At 46.3% G+C, this 17,940-nt stretch overlaps 2 protein-coding genes across 2 annotated transcripts in view; one reads left to right on the top strand and one right to left on the bottom strand.

Annotated features, from left to right (window-relative positions):
- WDPCP (WD repeat containing planar cell polarity effector) overlaps positions 1–17,940 on the bottom strand; it is a 278,021-nt gene that overhangs the window by 227,613 nt on the left and 32,468 nt on the right. The window lies entirely within an intron of this gene.
- Positions 1,863–17,935, top strand: LOC140908344 (uncharacterized). Its single transcript, XM_073335312.2, has 3 exons — positions 1,863–2,498; positions 3,086–3,545; positions 17,872–17,935. Exons 1-3 carry the CDS (start codon positions 1,916–1,918, stop codon positions 17,933–17,935), a joined length of 1,107 nt encoding a protein of 368 aa, XP_073191413.2. The 5' UTR covers positions 1,863–1,915.

Genomic DNA, 17,940 nt, shown 5'->3' with positions numbered 1-17,940 from the left:
CCTTGATTATCGTGCACATTGTGGGGAGAGTGGTCGCTTTGGATGGGCTGTTACCAGCAGGAGAGTGAGTTTGTGTGTGTATGGGGGTGGGGGGGTGAGAAAACCCGGATTTGTGCTGGAAATGGCCCACCTTGATTATCATGCACATTGTAAGGAGAGTGATCACTTTAGATAAGCTATTACCAGCAGGAGAGTGGGGTGGGAGGAGGTATTGTTTCATGGTCTCTGTGTATATAATGTCTTCTGCAGTTTCCACAGTATGCATCCGATGAAGTGAGCTGTAGCTCACGAAAGCTTATGCTCAAATAAATTGGTTAGTCTCTAAGGTGCCACAAGTACTCCTTTTCTTCATAAGAACATAACATAAGAACGTAAGAATGGCCACATTGGATCAGATCAATGGTTCATCTAGCCCAGTATCCTGTCTTCTGACAATGCCAGATGCTTCAAAGGTAATGAACAGAACAGAGAAATCATTAAGTGATCCAACCCCTGTCATTCAGTCACAGCATTCTGCAGTCAGAGGCTTAGGGACATCCAGACCATGGGGTTGCATCCTAAATTCCCTGTAAGCTGCGCAGCAGGCTATCAAGGGCCGTGCAGGCGGGGAGAGGCACCCCTCCCCCAGCCCAGCCCCGCCAAAGCTGTCGAGGAGAGGAGTCCCTCCCCCAGCCCAGCCCAGCCCTGCCACAGATGTTTTCAGAGAACTATCCACATTGACTCTAAGATCTCTTTCTTGAGTGGTAACAGCTAATTTAGACCCCATCATTTTGTATGTATAGTTGGGATTATGTTTTCCACTGTGCATTACTTTGCACTGATCAAGATTGGATTTCATCTGCATTTTGTTGCCCAGTCACTCCGTTTTGTGAGATCCCTTTGTAACTCTTCACAGTCTGCTTTGGACTTAACTATCTTTAGTAATTTTGTATCATTTGCAAACTTTGCCATCTCTCTGGTAGCAGTGGTGCCAAACACAACTGCTTAGGGGACACCAAGTTAGTATGACACACCTGTTTCCTCACCAGTACCAAAGGAGCCTGCGTGAGTTGTTTAGGCACAGAATGTAGTGAGGGAGCTGTAGGTACCACCTTTTTAAGAGGTAGAATGTTTAGACTCCTTCCCGGCATGGTCCTGCCTCTGCAGTACTGAGGATGTCTTTGATACCGAGGCATGTTTGGTACTGTGACCCCATCAAAGTCCAAGTTGCAGCCTTGCAGATCTCAACTATGGGAATATGTTTAAAACCACCCAGCTAGATAGAGACTTTGTGGAATGGACTAATACCCTAAAAGAAGGTTATGTAATCAGCAGATTCATAACATGAAATAATGCACCCAGAAATCCACCCAGAGACCGTGGACTCCTTGTACCTGTCCGCAACAGAAACAGCCTGGGAGACTTTCTAAATGATTTGGTTCTGTCCAGATAGACGGCTAACACCCTCCTGACATCCAAGATATGGAAAGCAACGTCCTCCCTGGTCTGATGTGGTTTTGGAAAATAACTGGATGATGGATGACTTGTTTGATGTTAAATTCAGATGACACCTTAGGTAGAAACTTGTCTACACTAGGACTTTAGGTCGAATTTAGCAACGTTAAATCGATTTAAACCTGCACCCGTCCACACAGTGAAGCCCTTTATTTCGACTTAAAGGGCTCTTAAAATCGATTTCCTTACTCCACCCCTGACAAGTGGATTAGCGCTTAAATCGACGTTCCCTGCTCGAATTTGGGGTACTGTGGACACAATTCGATGGTATTGGCCTCCGGGAGCTATCCCAGAGTGCTCCATTCTGACCGCTCTGGACAGCACTCTCAACTCAGATGCACTGGCCAGGTAGACAGGAAAAAAACCGCAAACTTTTGAATCTCATTTCCTGTTTGGCCAGCGTGGCAAGCTGCAGGTGACCATGCAGAGCTCATCAGCACAGGTGACCATGATGGAGTCCCAGAATCGCAAAAGAGCTCCAGCATGGACCGAACGGGAGGTACGGGATCTGATCGCTTTTTGGGGAGAGGAATCCGTGCTATCAGAACTCCGTTCCAGTTTTCGAAATGCCAAAACCTTTGTGAAAATCTCCCAGGGCATGAAGGACAGAGGCCATAACAGGGACCCAAAGCAGTGCCGCGTGAAACTGAAGGAGCTGAGGCAAGCCTACCAGAAAACCAGAGAGGCGAACAGCCGCTCTGGGTCAGAGCCCCAAACATGCCGCTTCTATGATGAGCTGCATGCCATTTTAGGGGGTTCAGCCACCACTACCCCAGCCGTGTTGTTTGACTCCTTCAATGGAGATGGAGGCAATACGGAAGCAGGTTTTGGGGACGAAGAAGATGATGATGAGGAGGAGGTTGTAGATAGCTCACAGCAAGCAAGCGGAGAAACCGGTTTTCCCGACAGCCAGGAACTGTTTCTCACCCTAGATCTGGAGCCAGTACCCCCCGAACCCACCCAAGGCTGCCTCCTGGACCCAGCAGGCGGAGAAGGGACCTCTGGTGAGTGTACCTTTTAAAATGCTATACATGGTTTAAAAGCAAGCATGTGAAAGGATTACTTTGCCCTGGCATTTGCGGTTCTCCTAGATGTAGTCCTAAAGCCTTTGCAAAAGGTTTCTGGGGAGGGCAGCCTTATTTCGTCCTTCATGGTAGGACACTTTACCACTCCAGGCCAGTAACACGTACTCGGGAATCACTGTAGAACAAAGCATTGCAGTGTATGTTTGCTGGCATTCAACCAAAATCCGTTCTTTATCTCTCTGTGTTATCCTCAGGAGACTGAGATATAATTCATGGTCACCTGGTTGAAATAGAGTGCTTTTCTTCAGGGACACTCAGAGGTGCCCGTTCCTGCTGTGCTGTTTGCCTGTGGCTGAACAGAAATGTTCGCCGCTGTTAGCCACAGGGAGGGGGGAAGGTTGAGGGGGTAGTCACGCGGTGGGAGGAGGCAAAATGCGACCTTGTAACGAAAGCACATGTGCTATGTATGTAATGTTAACAACAAGGTTTACCCTGAAAGAGTGTAGCGACTGTTTTATAAAATGTGTCTTTTTAAATACCGCTGTCCCTTTTTTTTTCTCCACCAGCTGCATGTGTTTCAATGATCACAGGATCTTCTCCTTCCCAGAGGCTAGTGAAGCTTAGAAAGAAAAAAAAACGCACTCGCGATGAAATGTTCTCCGAGCTCATGCTGTCCTCCCACACTGACAGAGCACAGACGAATGCGTGGAGGCAAATAATGTCAGAGTGCAGGAAAGCACAAAATGACCGGGAGGAGAGGTGGAGGGCTGAAGAGAGTAAGTGGCGGGCTGAAGAGAGTAAGTGGCGGGCTGAAGACAGGGCTGAAGCTCAAATGTGGCGGCAGCGTGATGAGAGGAGGCAGGATTCAATGCTGAGGCTGCTGCAGGACCAAACCAGAATGCTCCAGTGTATGGTTGAGCTGCAGCAAAGGCAGCTGGAGCACAGACTGCCACTGCTGCCCCTCTGTAACCAACCGCCCTCCTCCCCAAGTTCCATAGCCTCCACACCCAGACGCCCAAGAACGTGGTGGGGGGCCTCCGGCCAACCAGCCACTCCACCACAGAGGATTGCCCAAAAAAAAGAAGGCTGTCATTCAATAAATTTTAAAGTTGTAAACTTTTAAAGTGCTGTGCTTAAAGTGCTGTGTGGCATTTTCCTTCCCTCCTCCACCACCCCTCCTGGGATACCTTGGTAGTCATCTCCCTATTTGTGTGATGAATGAATAACGAATGTATGACTGTGAAGCAGCAATGACTTTATTGCCTCTGCAAGCGGTGATTAAAGGGAGGAGGGGAGGGTGGTTAGCTTACAGGGAAGTAGAGTGAACCAAGGGGCGGGGGGTTTCATCAAGGAGAAACAAACAGAACTTTCACACCGTAGCCTGGCCAGTCATGAAACTGGTTTTTAAAGCTTCTCTGATGCGTACTGCGCCCTCCTGTGCTCTTCTAACCGCCCTGGTGTCTGGCTGCGCGTAACCAGCAGCTAGGCGATTTGCCTCAGCCTCCCACCCCGCCATAAACGTCTCCCCCTTACTCTCACAGATATTGTGGAGCACACAGCAAGCAGTAATAACAGTGGGAATATTGGTTTCGCTGAGGTCTAAGCGAGTCAGTAAACTGCGCCAGCGCGCCTTTAAACGTCCAAATGCACATTCTACCACCATTCTGCTCTTGCTCAGCCTGTAGTTGAACAGCTCCTGACTACTGTCCAGGCTGCCTGTGTACGGCTTCATGAGCCATGGCATTAAGGGGTAGGCTGGGTCCCCAAGGATACATATAGGCATTTCAACATCCCCAACAGTTATTTTCTGGTCTGGGAATAAAGTCCCTTCCTGCAGCTTTTGAAACAGACCAGAGTTCCTGAAGATGCGAGCGTCATGCACCTTTCCCGGCCATCCCACGTTGATGTTGGTGAAACGTCCCTTGTGATCCACCAGAGCTTGCAGCACTATCGAAAAGTGCCCCTTGCGGTTTATGTACTCGGCGGCTTGGTGCTCCGGTGCCAAGATAGGGATATGGGTTCCGTCTATAGCCCCACCACAGTTAGGGAATCCCATTGCAGCAAAGCCATCCACTATGACCTGCACATTTCCCAGGGTCACTACCCTTGATATCAGCAGATCTTTGATTGCGTGAGCTACTTGCATAACAGCAGCCCCCACAGTAGATTTGCCCACTCCAAATTGATTCCCAACTGACCGGTAGCTGTCTGGCGTTGCAAGCTTCCACAAGGCTATCGCCACTCGCTTCTCAACTGTGAGGGCTGCTCTCATCCTGGTATTCATGCGCTTCAGGGCAGGGGAAAGCAAGTCACAAAGTTCCATGAAAGTGCCCTTACGCATGCGAAAGTTTCGCAGCCACTGGGAATCGTCCCAGACCTGCAACAGTATGCGGTCCCACCAGTCTGTGCTTGTTTCCCGAGCCCAGAATCGGCGTTCCACAGCATGAACCTGCCCCATTAGCACCATGATGCATGCATTGGCAGGGCCCATGCTTTCAGAGAAATCTGTGTCCATGTCCTGATCACTCACGGGACCGCGCTGACGTCGCCTCCTCGCCCGGTATCGCGTTGCCATGTTCTGGTGCTGCATATACTGCTGGATAATGCGTGTGGTGGTTGATGTGCTCCTAATTGCCAAAATGAGCTCAGCGGCCTCCATGCTTGCCTTGGTATGGCGTCCGCACAGAAAAAAGGCACGGAACGATTGTCTGCCGTTGCTCTGACGGAGGGAGGGGCGACTGACGACACGGCTTACAGGGTTGGCTTCAGGGAGCTAAAATCAACAAAGGGTGTGCCTGTACATCAAGGAGTATTTCAGGCAGGACTGCACGGAGGGTTCCAATAAGAAATGGTGCACCAAAGTTATCGTTGTTATTGGAACAAGGAGGTTAGCCTGGCCTCTGATTGATACATGGCTAGATTAACCTCGCTGCGCCTTCTCTGTGAGTGACTGCAGTGTGATCTAGACAGGGGAGGAGGAAAATGAGTACAAAACAAATCTGGTCTATTTCTTGTTCTGACCCACTCCATCTATCCTTTACATCTTTGGCTGGCAGCAGACGGTGCAGAAGGACTGCATGCCATCCACATCTCATGGCTGCTTGGCAGAAGTTGGTACAGTACGACTGCTAGCCATCTTCATCTCTTGCCTGCCTGGCAGAAGATGGTACAGTACGACTGCTAGCAGTCCGTATCGCCTGCCCGCTCACCATAAGACGGTTCAATAGGACTGCAGGACTAAAGAGAATGACCTGGTCAAGTCACTCCAAATTTAGTCCCTGCGCCCATGTCTGCCCAGGCGCTCCCAGCCGACGTGGCCAGGAGCACCTCGGACACGACGAGGACGACTACCAATCGTATTGCACCGTCTGCTGCCAGAAGGCAATGGGTTGCTGCTACTGTGCAGCAAAGCCGTACCGCGTCTGTCAGCACCCAGGAGACATAGGGTGACGGTTACCTGAGCTGGCTCCATGCTTGCCGTGGTATGGTGTCTGCACAGGTAACTCATGAAAAAAGGCGCGAAACGATTGTCTGCCCTTGCTTTCACGGAGGGAGGGAGGGAACGGGGGCCTGACGACACGTACCCAGAACCACCCGCGACAATGTTTTAGCCCCATCAGAGTGCTCCATTGTGAGTGCTCTGGACAGCACTCTCAGATGCCCGATTGTTTGCCATTGCTCTGACGCTGGGAGGGGCGCTTACAGGGTTGGCCTCAGGGAGCTAAAATCAACAAAGGGGGTGGCTTTACATCAAGGAGTATTTCAGGCAGGACTTCACGGAGGGTTCCAATAAGAAATGGTGCACCTAAGTTATCGTTCTTATTGGAACAAGGAGGTTAGCCTGGCCTCTGATTGATACATGGCTAGATTTACCTCGCTGCACCTTCTCTGTAAGTGACTGCAGTGTGATCTAGAAGAATGAGTCCCCTAGACAGGGGAGGGGGGGAAGCAAATCTGGTCTATTTCTTGTTTTGATCCACTCCATCTATCTTTTACATCTTTGGCTGGCAGCAGACGGTGCAGAAGGACTGCATGCCATCCACATCTCATGGCTGCTCGGCAGAAGATGGTACAGTACAACTGCTAGCAGTCCGTATCGCCTGCCCGCTCACCATAAGACGGTTCAATAGGACTGACTGCAGGACTAAAGAGAATGACCTGCTCAAGTCACTCCAAATTTAGTCCCTGCGCCCATGTCTGCCCAGGCGCTCCTGATCGACCTCACAGAGGCGACCAGGGGCACCTCAGACATGACGATGACGGCTACCAGTCGTACTGTACCGTCTGCTGCCACAAGGCAAGGGGTTGCTGCTACTGTGTAGCAATGCCGTACCGCGTCTGCCAGCATCCAGGAGACATAGGGTGACGGTTACCTGAGCGGGCTCCATGCTTGCCGTGGTATGGCATCTGCACAGGTAACTCAGGAAAAAAGGCGCGAAATGATTGTCTGCCCTTGCTTTCACGGGGGGTGGGAGGGTGGGAACGGGGGCCTGACGATATGTACCCAGAACCACCCGCGACAATGTTTTAGCCCCATCAGGCATTGGGATATCAACCCAGAATTCCAATGGGCAGCGGAGACTGCGGGAACTGTGGGATAGCTACCCACAGTGCAACGCTCCGGAAGTCGACGCTTGCCTCGGTACTGTGGAAGCGCTCCGCCGAGTTAATGCACTTAATGCACTTAGAGCATTTTCTGTGGGGACACACACACTCGAATATATAAAACCGATTTAAAAAAAACCGACTTCTATAAATTCGACCTAATTTCGTAGTGTAGACATACCCTTAGGATGCAGACATAATGAAACTTTGTCCTTGAAAAACAGTGTCACAGCCAGGGCCACTATTAAATCTCCCATTTTCCCGACCCTTTGGGCAGAGGCCATTTTCATGGAGAGATGAAGGAGAGGCCATTTTCTTGACCACCAAGAAGGCCATTTTCATGGAGAGATGAAGAAGGAAACAGGTGGCAAACCGTTTGAATGAGGATTTCATAAGACACTTAAGTACTAAATTTAAGTCCCATACAGGGTGGGTTTTCTAATATGAAGAAAAAGTTTTTTCAACCCCTTAATGAATCTCACTGTCATGGCATAAGCAGATACTGAGAATCCCTCACTGAGGAATGAAAAGCTGTTATAGCTGCCAAGTGATTTCAGAGAACTTATAGATAGTTCTGCCTTTTTTAATTCCAAGAGACAGTCAAGAACAGCAGAGTGGGAAGAATGAATGGACAAAAGACATCACTTCTGCAGAACATGAAATCTCTATTCTCGCAAGCCATCGAGTAACCAAGCCCTGAGACGAAGAATTCCTAGGCTGCGATGGAGAATCTGACCAGAGTTTTGAGAGAGAAGATGGGGAACAGATGGAAGACTCATCGCTGGGTGAATAGCAAGGTGCCTGGGCCTCACTGGAACTATTAATATGATCTTGCTTTGTTTTGTTTGATGTTTTATTGCTTCAGCACAAAGAGAAGGAGATCCCAATGGATCTTATGGTGGTCCTGGAATCATTCAGGATGTACAGAGTCTCATAGGTGGATTCAGCAAAGAGTTTTACTCCGTAAAAGGGGAGGTCTTCAACTGTATTTTGGACCTCTCCAGGGAACCCAGAGAGCTGGGGCCAGGATGCCCGATGCATCATGACCGCTGTGGAAACAGAATGAGTCGCAGTGTCAGCTGCAACTCAAGAGGCCTGCAACCAAGTTCTAGCTAATAACTGAGCCTCTCTAATGATGGACTGGAATTGCTCATGATGTTCAGTTGGAAGTTGGTCAATAAAGATGTAAACTTAAAATAACTGGTGTGATTATATTTAGTGATAAGAACCTGGTAATTTGTGATCCTAAACTGAATGGTCACAGATGAGTAGGTGTTATGGCCAAAGAGGTCAAGGCATTTTTGGTTCTTATCACATGGTGTGGTTTTTGTGTGCTGCTGTCTGCCACATTCAATCACTGCTTCCACAAACAAGGAGCTAGCTGAAGGATGTGAAAATAAAAATTCAGAGTTCTTGGCTGGGACATAATACTCTTTATCAGCACGCTTGCAGATTAATGGTATCATTGCGAAGATCTGCCAGATGGTCCTGGCAGGATCCAGCAGGGCCTCATTAACTGGCAAGGCCATTCGAGCAGAGGGTGTCCATTGTAGGATATCTAGGAGCTCATACTGCAACTGTCTGAGCTCCTCTAAGGGGATCTGTAAAGAATCCGCAATACATTTAATTCATTCTTGAAACTGTGTAAAGTCATCTGCCAGAAAAGGCCAAGGAGACATAAGCACCTCATCTGGAGAAGATGAGGAGATATTCATCAATGGAGTAGCCTCCTTAAATCCATTACAATCTACATACCACACAGACTATACTGACAGCTTGTGCCACATGCTCTCAAAGAAACTGCAGAACCACCTGATCAACATCCTCTACAGCAAACAGGGAAAGATAAAGAATGAGCTCTCAAAAATGGATACTCTCATAAAAAACCAACCTTCCAAACAAACTTCCTTGTGGCTGGACTTTACTAAAACTAGACAAGCCATTTACAACACACACTTTGCTTCTCTACAAAAGAAAAAGGACAATAAACTTTCTAAACTACTACATGCCACAAGGGGCACCACAGCAATGGTTCCCTCAACCCACCCAGCAATATTGTTAACCTATCCAACTATACTCTTAGCCCAGCAGAAGCAGCTGTCCTATCTCAGGGCCTCTCCTTCTGCCCCTCCACCCCCACGAACATGATACAGTTCTGTGGTGACCTAGAATCCTATTTTCGACGTCTCCGACTCAAGGAATATTTTCAACACACCTCTGAACAACATACTAATCCACAGAGACCTCCCTACCAACACTACAAAAAGAAGGATTCTAGGTGGACTCCTCCTGAAGGTCGAGACAGCAGACTGGACTTCTACATAGAGTGCTTCCGCCGATGTGCACGGGCTGAAATTGTGGAAAAGCAGCATCACTTGCCCCACAACCTCAGCCATGCAGAACACAATGCCATCCACAGCCTCAGAAACAACTCTGACATCATAATCAAAAAGGCTGACAAAGGAGGTGCTGTTGTCATCATGAATAGGTCGGAATATGAACAAGAGGCTGCTCGGCAGCTCTCCAACACCACTTTCTACAAGCCATTACCTTCTGATCCCACTGAGAGTTACCAAAAGAAACTACAGCATTTGCTCAAGAAACTCCCTGAAAAAGCACAAGATCAAATCCGCACAGAAACACCCCTGGAACCCCGACCTGGGATATTCTATCTACTACCCAAGATCCATAAACCTGGAAATCCTGGGCACCCCATCATCTCAGGCATTGGCACCCTGACAGCAGGATTGTCTGGCTATGTAGACTCCCTCCTCAGGCCCTACGCTACCAGCACTCCCAGCTACCTTCGAGACACCACTGACTTCCTGAGGAAACTTCAATCCATCAGTGATCTTCCTGATAACACCATCCTGGCCATTATGGATTTAGAAGCCCTCTACACCAACATTCCACACAAAGATGGACTACAAGCTGTCAAGAACACTATCCCCGATAATGTCACGGATAACCTGGTGGCTGAACTTTGTGACTTTGTCCTTACCCATAACTATTTTATATTTGGGGACAATGTATACCTTCAAATCAGCGGCACTGCTATGGGTACCCACATGACCCCACAGTATGCAACATTTTTATGGCTGACTTAGAACAACGCTTCCTCAGCTCTCGTCCCCTAACGCCCCTACTCTACTTGCGCTATATTGATGACATCTTCATCATCTGGACCCATGGAAAAGAAGCCCTTGAGGAATTCCACCATGATTTCAACAATTTCCATCCCACCATCAACCTCAGCCTGGTCCAGTCCACACAAGAGATCCACTTCCTGGACACTACAGTGCTAATAAACAATGGTCACATAAACACCATGCTATACCGGAAACCTACTGACCGCTATTCCTACCTACATGCTTCCAGCTTTCACCCTGACCACACCACACGATCCATTGTCTACAGCCAAGCTCTGTGATACAACCGCATTTGCTCCAACCCCTCAGACAGAGACAAACACCTACAAGATCTCTATCAAGCATTCTTACAACTACATACCCACCTGTGGAAGTGAAGAAACAAATTGATAGAGCCAGAAGAATTCCCAGAAGTCACCTACTACAGGACAGGCCTAACAAAGAAAATAACAGAACGCCACTAGCCGTCACCTTCAGCCCCCAACTAAAACCCCTCCAACGCATTATTAAGGATCTACAACCTATCCTGAAGGATGACCCAACATTCTCACAAATCTTGGGAGACAGGCCAGTCCTTGCCTACAGACAGCCCCCCAACCTGAAGCAAATACTCACCAACAACCACATGCCACACAACAGAACCACTAACCCAGGAACCTATCCTTGCAACAAAGCCCATTGCCAACTGTGTCCACATATCTGTTCAGGGGACACCATCACAGGGCCTAATAATATCAGCCACACTATCAGAGGCTCATTCACCTGCACATCCACCAATGTGATATATGCCATCATGTGCCAGCAATGCCCCTCTGCCATGTACATTGGTCAAACTGGACAGTCTCTACGTAAAAGAATAAATGGACACAAATCAGATGTCAAGGATTATAACATTCATAAACCAGTCGGAGAACACTTCAATCTCTCTGGTCACACGATTACAGACATGAAAGTTGTGATATTACAACAAAAAAACTTCAAATCCAGACTCCAGCGAGAGGCTGTTGAATTGGAATTCATTTGCAAATTGGATACAATTAACTTAGGCTTGAATAGAGACTGGGAGTGGCTAAGTCATTATGCAAGGTAACCTATTTCCCCTTGTTTTTTCCTACCCCCACCCCCAGACGTTCTTGTTAAACCCTGGATTTGTGCTGGAAATGGCCCACCTTGATTATCATACACATTGTAAGGAGAGTGATCACTTTAGATAAGCTATTACCAGCAGGAGAGTGGGGTGGGGGCGAGAGAAAACCTTTTGTAGTGGTAAACACCCATTTTTTCATGCTTTGTGTGTATAAAAAGATCTTCTATACTTTCCACAGTATGCATCCGATGAAGTGAGCTGTAGCTCATGAAAGCTTATGCTCAAATAAATTGGTTAGTCTCTAAGGTGCCACAAGTACTCCTTTTCCTTATGCACTCTGACCTCCTGCTCTTCCAAAGATTCCTGTGGTTGAGATAGTACAGGAGGAATAATAGATGGAATAGGAGACTGTTTTCCTCGGTGGTCCACACAAGAAAGACTAGGGGCTTTTGAAAACTGCTGTCAACAGGCAGCCCAAAAATCCAAATATGGCCACCGAGGGTCCCATAGCACATGAGAGGTGGCATCCCATAATGCTCGAACCAATGAGAATGGGCACAAATTTGTCTCATTTGCAGCTCCTCTCTTTCCATGAAAGGGTCAGGAGGATGTCCCTTTGTTGGTAAGTAGGGGAACCTTACACTGAGATTTGGGCATTTAAAGGAGGATCCATGCCAAACTCAGAGGGTGCTAGAGAATCAAGTGGCACTGAAGAAAGGGCCAATCTCCCGACAGACACTTGGTATCCATTGAAAGAGGTGACTCCAGCTCATTTGAGACAATGAAGTCTCTTGAGTATCCACATTCCTGTAGTACCAGGTGAATTTAAGTTGACTTGATGGAGCAAGGTTCTACAGTCTGTACCAAGGTCAGAGTCTGTTCTGGTGGGTCCCGTCTTACGAAGTTCAGTGGTACCAGACAGCCCCTCCATTCCCTGGGGCATTTTGCAATTGACAGGTGGTAGACCAGCAGGAAATAAGGAGCAGCAACTGCTGCTATAGAAGGCTCTGATGCTCTCAAAGCACAGCAAACACTTCAAAGATACCTTTAAGCAGAATCTCACCTCATGCAGCATAAATACCGAACTTCAAAGACATAGCCATGGACAGATCTGAATGCAGAGCAATTATCAGTAGAAGAGATAAACACTTGCCAAGTGTCATGCCAAGTCATCTGTGGGAGCCTGCACATTCTTGTGAGATATCTGTTTGCAATCTTATTCCTCAAGGATCAGACTATACAGCCACATGAGAACACATGTGATGCTATGACATCACTGGACACAATGGACAGCCATACTATACCACATGAACGACAGCAGCAGCAATGGGGCAGGAAGAACCAGCCAGAGAGAATGTCAGCCACTTGTCATGGCCCAGCCTAGGCTCCAGCCTATAACTAGTCCCTATTGCAAGTGTCCATATCACAACTACCACCACCAAACCGTAGGCTTGTTGGCAATCTCAGTAAAAAGGGTCAGGATTAAATAGCCATGGGCACTAACCAACTTCTCCACTCTTACTGATGGTCTCTCCAAACCAGTGCTTAAGCACACAGATGGGAAACTTGCATTACAACTACACATATTGCACATCATCTTAATACAGAATCTCAAATCACTTCTAGGACACTCAATCCTTTCCCAAGCACTAACTTCACATTTTGTTTTAAATCACTCCTACAGAAAGTGAATTTGCCCTTCGTATCAAAACATTGTAATGCAATACAGATTTTTTCCCCACATTTCTCAAGGCTGAGAACCATTTTAAACCCCTGAAAAAGTCTCCATGGTGTTTGGAAACACATCGGAAAACTTCTGTATATCTAAGCAGATGTGTTGCAGGGTTTTGTGCCAGATGGAGTTTTTTCAGCATCTGTGACTGTGACGATGTCTGTACAGTTTATAAATTCTCGTTGATATTGTGAAATAGTATTATGAAAAACAACTGTAATATGAATGCCTGTATGAATGTGGACCCACCACTGCTGACAGGTCCTGTAGTAGGGCCACCCCAAACAGGGACAGTGGGAAATATTTAAGGTTAATGATGGTACTCAGACCTCACAAAGATTATGCTAAAACGTAGCTCAAGCCTGGGAAATCTAGTTTTAGGGGGGGAAATCCAACAACAACAAAAACAACTGAGGGGAGGGGAGGGAGGAGCAGTGGAAACGTACCAATATAACAAAAGAGACCAGGTGACCAGGAGGGGTTCAAATAAAGAAACATACAGGAATAGGAGGAACCAGACAGGAAGAGGAAGTGTGGACAAGAGAGAACTAGCTCCCAGAAACTGGGTTAGGGGTTCCAGGAGGGAGAAGTTCCCCCAGCATGTGGCAGCCTCATGGGGCAGAGAGCCTTGCTGATTTTCCTGAGCCCAGATGGCCCAAGGACTCTGGAAATCCAAGGGACTCAGACCCTAGCCAAAGAATGCCCTGGAGTAGTGAGGAAACTGAGACAGGGATATGTGTTTAGTGTTTTGTTTTCTACTATCTGTAGTCTCCTGTGTTTTTACATGACTAAGCATATAGGAGCATAAAGGTGTTAGACTGGGCAAAGAGAGAGAGAGAGAGAGTGTGTGTGTGTGTTGGGGGGGGGGACGGACACTGCTTCACAACTATTGTGTGCCCCTGAGAAGGTAAACTGTAACCAGAAGTTTCACTGGTTTTGATAGAGTTCTGGGAAAGGAGTGTGTTTCAGTCACTGTGTGTTAGCCAATGTCATATATATTTCCAAAATGCTTTATATTTAGTCTAAGTTGTATAACTATGAACTGGATTCTCAGAATGCTTTGTACTCATGGTAATCATTATTGTGGAAATGTACTAAGAGTTAAACTGTTCCAGTCTTTGTTCTTTGCATGTGCAGAATCTCTCAGAAATAAGACGTGCATTCTGTGAAGGAATGTTATCTTAGGGCTCTGTGTTGGTCATAGAGATTGTGGAAGTCATGGATTCTTTGACTTTCCATGACCTCTGTGACTTCTGCAGCCGCTGATGGAGCTAACCTCAGGGCCACCCAAGCAGCTGGCTCCGGGCCCAGCTGCTCAGGTGGCTCCGGGGACAGCCACACCAGCCACTGCTGGAGCAGCTCTGCAACCAGCCACTTCAGCAGCCATGCAGCCAGCTGCACTGGCCACTGCTGGAGTGGCTCCAGGGCCAGCCACACGGGTCGCTGCTTGGATGGCCCCGGGCAGTTGGTCCCAGGGACTGCCCAAGCAGAGGCCAGTGTGGCTGGTCCCAGGGACTGCCTGAGCAGCAGCTGACCCCGGGGACCGGGAGTGGTGTGGCCCGGCTGCCCACTGTTCCGGCGGCTTCCAGCAGCTGGTGCTGCTGACCACCCCCTCCCAGCACCAGCCTCCCTAGCTCCCCCCAGCAGTGGCCCCTCTAGGATGCCCCCTGCAGCAGTGGCCCCCCTGACTCCCCCCACAGCAGGGGGCCCCCACATCTCCCCCAGTAGTAGATTTAGTCAGGTGTATTTATAGTATAAGTCATGGATGGATCACAGACCGTGAACTTTTGTTTATTGCCCGTGACCTGTCCATGACTTTTACTAAAAACACTCATGACTAAATCATAGCCTTAGTTATATGTAAATTGTGAGTTGGTACAAAGCAGTTCATGTCTTTATGGTTTAATGCTATTTGTACTCGATGGTCTACTAACATCTGGAATGTTATTGTGCATGGTTGGTACAGATATCTTGGTATCCTGAAAAATAAGTATGAAACTAGATGAGAAAAGGGGAGTAATGTGTATTAATCGTCTAACTGTCATAAACAAGTGGACTATAAATATAAGTAAAATTAAACTTGCATTTGGAACAAACTGAATTACCGCAAGACCGTTCCCCAAGAGATTGTAATGTATGTAATGTATGAACTTCTCTGTTTGTGCTAATACATCTTTGATTAATAAACTGATTGAACTGAGTTATCTGACATCTTGCTAATCAACCATCTACACTGAACCACTAATAGGAGGTATCTGGGGGATCACTTTCGGTCCTGGGGCCTAGGGCAGGTGGACTGAGAAGCCCCATTTCTCAGAAGGGGTAACAGACAGAGTCAGTGCCAGGAAATGTGCCAGTGAATCCAAGGGAGGAACCAGTGCTGCAGTCTGCTGAGGCTTCAGAAACTTAAGATATCCCCAGGAGATCCAGTGCAGCAGAAGCTTAGATTCCCCACATAACAGTCCTAATGGGTGGCCATCTGTGACAAATACATAATTTACAATAATGAAATCTAGAGGTCCCAAATGTTTGTCTGATGGTTAAGCATAGGGACTCCTGGTCATTCTGAGATGTAAGTGAGCATTTCTTATAGTCACGGCTATTTCAGAATCTGATAGAACAAAGAATCCAAAAGGAACCCATTTGTTGAACTGATGAAGTTTTAGCTACAAATGAAGTTTTAGCTTTATCTGTGAATTCTGAAAGCCTGAAAAGTTAGTGGTGCCTACAAGAAAGCTAAAAGTAAATTAATAGCTTAGTTTTCACTGAAGTGTATGGTAGAGAGAAAGCCTTGCAGTTGAAGAACTGTGCTGAGACTCAGAAGATCAGAAATAATTTCCTAGTCCTGCCACAAATTTCCTGTCTGATCTTGAGAAAATCACTTAATAAAAGAAGTTACTTACTGAAACAGTAACTGATGTTCTTTGAGATGTGTAGTCCATATACATATTGGTGGGTGCATGTCCAGTGCACTCAAATTCATGTGCCGTATATGTGCACCAGCCAATAGTGGAATGTGTTATGGACCATTACTTGAATAAAGAAAGAAAGAATGATCTGTTTCTCAGTTTCCCATGTGTAAATTGGCAAAATACTTTCCTACCTGAAAGGAATGTTGTGGAGATAAATTAATTTATGTTCATGAGATGCTCAGATACGACAGTGACAAGCGCCATAGAAGAGCTTAGATAGATATGTAAGTTCTGGAGCCAGCAATTACAGGCAGTCCTTGGACTTACGATACAATTGGTTCTTGACTATCAAAACCGTCGTAACTCAAATTTCCCATAGGAACAATGTTGGATCGAGCATCGTAAAGTTGTAACTTGAATGTCGTAAAGTCGAGGACTGCCTGTATATTTCTACTGGGAAACCTTTTCATATTTTTGAAGTTAGTGTGAAATTTGTGAAGACAGCAGGTCTAGCTTGCATCATCGAACTAAAGCTCATATGGTTGATTCTGGATTATTTTTACTAAGCTTACACAAAAATGGAATTGTATACACTATAGAATTGAAGTCCCAGTGAATAAGAAATATATGGACCTTGACCCACTGAACATTGCTTATCCTTTTTTTTAAACCTTTTCCTAGTCTCCTAGTGATATATTTGTATATAATACTTCTAGCGATGCTCATTCTTAACAGCTCTCCTAACAAAAAAAAAGAAACATAAATGAACAACGGGTTGGTGGTGATAGTAGTATTAATACCATGGGTTAGTTTGTATAAGGCATACTTCATTGTGTGATGATGGTGAGAAAGGAGAAATGTTTGATGGAATTAGCCAACACACTACTTCTTCCTTTCTCAAGGGCACATGTCCTTTGTACATCAAAGCAGTAAAAAGCCTGGGAGATTTGCTAGATCCAGAACTAAAACTGGATGTCATAGAAGTGCCACCTTCCAACACGCTAAGAAGTTTCTTTTGAATGGTGCCCTTTTCTCTTGAATGAAAGTACTTCATGCATTTGTAAGCTACAGACTGAATTATAGTACAGGACCTTCAATCTATCATGAGTAGAATGTGGAAGCAATGCTGCCAACATAGAGGCTTGGCACAGGGATTGGCGATCAACAGCACATTACACCAGTAATCAATGCTGTTCACTGGGTCTCCTACTTTGCAACTGAAGAAGTTGGCCTCAATCTACAGATACATCAATGGATTAGGATCTGGCTATATCAAAGACTGCATTTCTACCCCTTACTGTCCAAAATCATTCTAGAACAATGTACCTAACAAGACCTAGAGTGGAGCCTATGAAAGCAGGAAACAAAGTATTCTTAGTCAAAGGCACATACATTTGGAACAAGTTACCAAAGAAGCGAAAATTAAGTCAAAGACTGGTCATGTTCAGAAAATACCACAAGAGCCTTCCTATTTTCCAAGTCCTTCCCACTGTACAAGACAAGGAAACAGTAGCATTAAAAATATAATCATATTTATATTACCTACACATTTATATTATATACAAAAAACTAATCTTAAAAGGACATAAGGTTGCAAAGTTATGCACGCAAAATTTAGGAAATGGCAGAAATGCACAAGCAACATTAATTCAGCTTCCTCATGCATATGTATTATGATACATTCTCTAATTACATGATCACGTACATTTATTTTTTTCACAAGACCCTTCCTCATTCAGTGCACAGGATGGACCTGCTCTAGGGATAAATCAGGGTTGTGCACTAATTATGTTCCTTACTTTTGAGTGCTTGACTTTCCAACCTTAATCATATTTTCAGCATTTTTTTTTTTTTTTGTAATTCTTAGGTGTATAAAGTTTCTTGGTGTCTTGAAATCAAGACTGGATGCCTTTCTGGAACACATGCTTTAAACCAA

This window comes from Lepidochelys kempii, chromosome 3 (assembly GCF_965140285.1).
Source record: "Lepidochelys kempii isolate rLepKem1 chromosome 3, rLepKem1.hap1, whole genome shotgun sequence".
In the NCBI taxonomy this organism is placed as follows: Eukaryota; Metazoa; Chordata; order Testudines; family Cheloniidae; genus Lepidochelys; species Lepidochelys kempii.
Note: the sequence above shows the minus strand (reverse complement) of the source record. Positions and strands in the feature narration are given on the sequence as shown.

Excerpts from the sequence above, each read along its gene's own strand:
- LOC140908344 (XM_073335312.2), top strand. The coding sequence starts at position 1,916 with ATGCAGAGCTCATCAGCACAGGTGACCATGATGGAGTCCCAGAATCGC. Across the intron at positions 2,499-3,085 it reads AGGCGGAGAAGGGACCTCTG|CTGCATGTGTTTCAATGATC; the intron begins GTGAGTGTACCT and ends TTTCTCCACCAG. Across the intron at positions 3,546-17,871 it reads CCCAGACGCCCAAGAACGTG|GTGTATAAAGTTTCTTGGTG; the intron begins GTGGGGGGCCTC and ends TGTAATTCTTAG.